Below are 3336 nucleotides of genomic sequence, written 5' to 3'. Positions count from 1 at the left end.
AGTACAAATCTCGAGTCCTTGATATGTTTTTCGAATGGTTACCCTGTGGTAGAGTAACTGCTGTTAGATGGTACTAAAAACGGCGATATCGTTAGAAATAATGCTTCTAGCAAAGCGTAGGGTATTTCTCCTGAGCTTGGCCATCCTAGCTCTTCCCCAAGCTCGATTTCGTGCAGAAAGATCATGTCTCTCAGAGAAATCGCCCACTTTCTTTTTCCAGATCCAGAAAACCACCACACCGCCACCCACCGCCCTGGTGACCCGCACCGCGCACAAGACCGCTCCAAACCGCATCCAACCCAGCCCACAGCAGCAAAGACGTCTTCCCGAGATCCTTCCTTCCAACTTCATAACCCACACTCCCCACTCCCCTACCTCACGGAAACGTCCTACTCCACGTATAATTAACCTTCTCCTTCCTCTTCCCCTTCGCCACCCACCCATCCGCGTACGCCACCGCATCCCCGACAAACTGCTCCACACTAAACACCTCCGCACACCCATTCCGCTGCAACTTCCCCAACACCACCCTCACCCACTCCACCTCGCCCTCCAGGCCCCCCTCCCCGGGGAGCGGGAGATGGCTCAACAACGCCCCCACATCTTCCGGCGCCACGCCCTCGGGCAGCTTGCCGACCATGATGCGGCCCAGCATGTCGGCGGGGAAGGCGCTGTGCGGCGCGATGGAGAGGTGCCAGCCGGCGGCGTTGTCCGGGGTCGCGAAGGCGAGGGAGGAGAGCGCGTCGTAGCTGATGCCATCGCCGGCGCTGCCTTTGGGCTCGATCCAGATGCCCCAGCGGTAGGTGGATGGCGGGTTTTTGGAGCGGGTGCTGGAGAGGGAGGGGGCGTTGGGGCGGGCGTAGAGGGCGATGAAGACGCGGGGTTTGTTGCTCATGGTTGGTGGTGGTGGTGGTGAAGGGGGGGTTGGGTGCGTAGGGCTGGGTTTGGAGATAGGGTTGTTGTTGCACTTGGGCTGGCTGGAGATGGTGGGGACGCTGATTGATGTTGCTGCGAGCCTAAGGAGAGTATGATGCGCAGTCGGAGGTGGTTGTACCTGGGTCAGTTCCACCAGAAGCACGGCTTTATATTAAAATAAGAGGCGAGAGGGTTTATAGATGGGAAATTCAGTAGCAGCACGAGGTTTCGCATGCATGAAAGAACGCCACACTCTCCAGCAAAAGACCAAATTCACGAGACTCGGTCGGAAGTGGTCCCAAGCGGCAGTCCAAAACGGGATGCGAGTCATGTAGAGGTCAGTCACGTGAGCACAAGCACCAGAAGAACTGCCGAACCGACGAAGAACCGACTCGCGGACATCCCTTATTGGACGCCATAACACGCCCTCCACGTGGGTTTCACGCCGCTCTCCGGCAGTCACGGCCCCTTCCGTTCACGAAATGAGTCGTGTTGGTGTTGAGTTCGTATGGCTGTGGCTTGGCTTGCGATAATTACACCACTTGTAGCTGGATGCAGCAGGTCAAATTCTGGCAAGTGCAGAGTAGAATTAATCAACGGGAAATGACTGATTGATTCTCGGTAACTAATATGCACGCTGGGTAATCTGTCCTATTGGAATTTTGCGATGCCTGACGGTGACGTAGTTCCTACAATGACTTCAACAGGCTCATAAAACGAGAAACGGACGAGAAGGCGATGCGAAAATAAATAATGGTCAGTGAGACGACCAGCCTCCAAACCCCCTCTTCCGCAGGTTCCGAATTCGGTACGCATTCAACTGCACCTGATTGCCACCAGCTGTACATGGCAATCGTAGCGAACGCCTATGCTTGGCTGCAAGAACTTCAGCTGTTCGCGATCGGTCTTCCACAGTGTCGTGATCTTTGTTAAATATCGTAAGGTTCCCACCCGTACGATATTACCAAACTTTATTAGCCACTGTAGAGACAGCGTTGTATTCGCGTTTTAGCGGAGGCGTGGGTAAAAGATGGAGAAAGAGGAAGTGTACGTTAGGCAAGTTCTAAATTGCTTCGATTCGATCATGCGTACAGCCACAGCCGTTCGCTACAATTACACCATCTCGTCAATTCCGGTGGTTAGCGCAGCCACGTCTGCACGGCCTTACTTTCCCTTAAACAGCAAAAATACCAAAACTTCCCCTACAAAAAGGCCGTGCAGACGTGGCTGCGCTAACCACCGGAATTGACGAGATGGTGTACTATGTGCAGTTGGTGGCGGTTAAGCGAAATTGGATGTGCATAACGAATTTGAATTTTGCCAGAAGGGGGGTGGAAGCTAGTCACGCACATGGTAGTATCAAGATAAAGAGTGTAGTGAGTTAAGAGTCTACGGGCGCACTTTGAGTATTAGGCGAACACAGGGCTCATAAGAGGGCTCAGACAGGACTCATAAAAGAGCAAAGAGGTAATGAAGCATGATCAGGTCAATCAAACTTTACAAAGGCCTACTAGAAAGGCGCGATCGAGCAGTCTGTCAGTACCCGTATTGGGATGAAGAGAATGTCTCGACACATACCTTAGCCATACACAATGAAGGCCTTTATAAGAAAATTCAAACGAGCATCTTCTACCATTTAAGGGTCAACAGCTGCAGGGCCATTTCGATATCGAACGAATAGTCCCGACATAGCTAACTATGGACCAATTGTTCCATGGTGCTGGGATAAAGTGGAGAGCTTGTTGGATGAATGTGATGTTGACCTATTTGCCGTTTCAGAGGAAGCACGCGGGGCAACAACGCCACACTCGGACGCGTGTTTGAGCTTTGGCTATTTCGGATCGCAAAGTGCCCTCTCTCCCGAGTGCACAGTTCGCATAAAGGATTCTGTCTGCCTTGATACGAGGATCGTCATATCTCCGAAATTCTGCCTATTGACTATAGGCGTCGTGATTCGCTGGTTCGGCTAAGATGATTTGCCCTTTCCACACCATGCACTTCTCGGACCCTAGGCATGGATACAAGGGGGTAACATCAATGCCTCAGACGCCCCCCCTGCTAGTATAGAGAGGAAAATAAGCGAGCCCCAAGTAAGATAGCAGGGCTAGGTTATTTTGTATACCATACTAGCAGGGGGGGCGTCTGAGCAATTCGTGTTACCCCCTTGTAGAGCAGCTACCTTTGCCAGCCATCAGCCCCCAAACTAGATTAGCTAGATCACAGGTTGAGAAAGACGATGGATCCTGAGTGGCTGATCAACCCCGGCGCTAACGGGCTAATCCAAGGCCATCTCACCTAAGCCTCTATACCGGAATTGCAAACCCAATTTTCATTGAACAGAACGACAAGCTGAATACTTTCCATGGTGCCTTGCATGTACTAGAGCCTGCTTGTCCCATCACTGTCTCTCATGCAAATGGA

General features: G+C 52.1%; 1 protein-coding gene across 1 annotated transcript; it reads right to left on the bottom strand.

The window, feature by feature from the left end:
* Window positions 1-376: 376 nt before the first annotated feature.
* Window positions 377-895, bottom strand: K441DRAFT_686850 (uncharacterized protein; the record flags this gene model as incomplete). Its single annotated transcript, XM_067652032.1, has 1 exon — window positions 377-895. The coding sequence occupies one exon, from the start codon at window positions 893-895 to the stop codon at window positions 377-379; it is 519 nt and encodes a 172-aa protein (XP_067504609.1).
* Window positions 896-3336: the final 2441 nt, after the last annotated feature.

This window comes from Cenococcum geophilum, assembly GCF_001692895.1.
Source record: "Cenococcum geophilum 1.58 unplaced genomic scaffold K441scaffold_18, whole genome shotgun sequence".
Classification (NCBI taxonomy): Eukaryota; Fungi; Ascomycota; class Dothideomycetes; order Gloniales; family Gloniaceae; genus Cenococcum; species Cenococcum geophilum.
The sequence above is the reverse complement of the archived record's forward strand: the minus strand, read 5'-3'. Positions and strand labels throughout refer to the sequence as shown.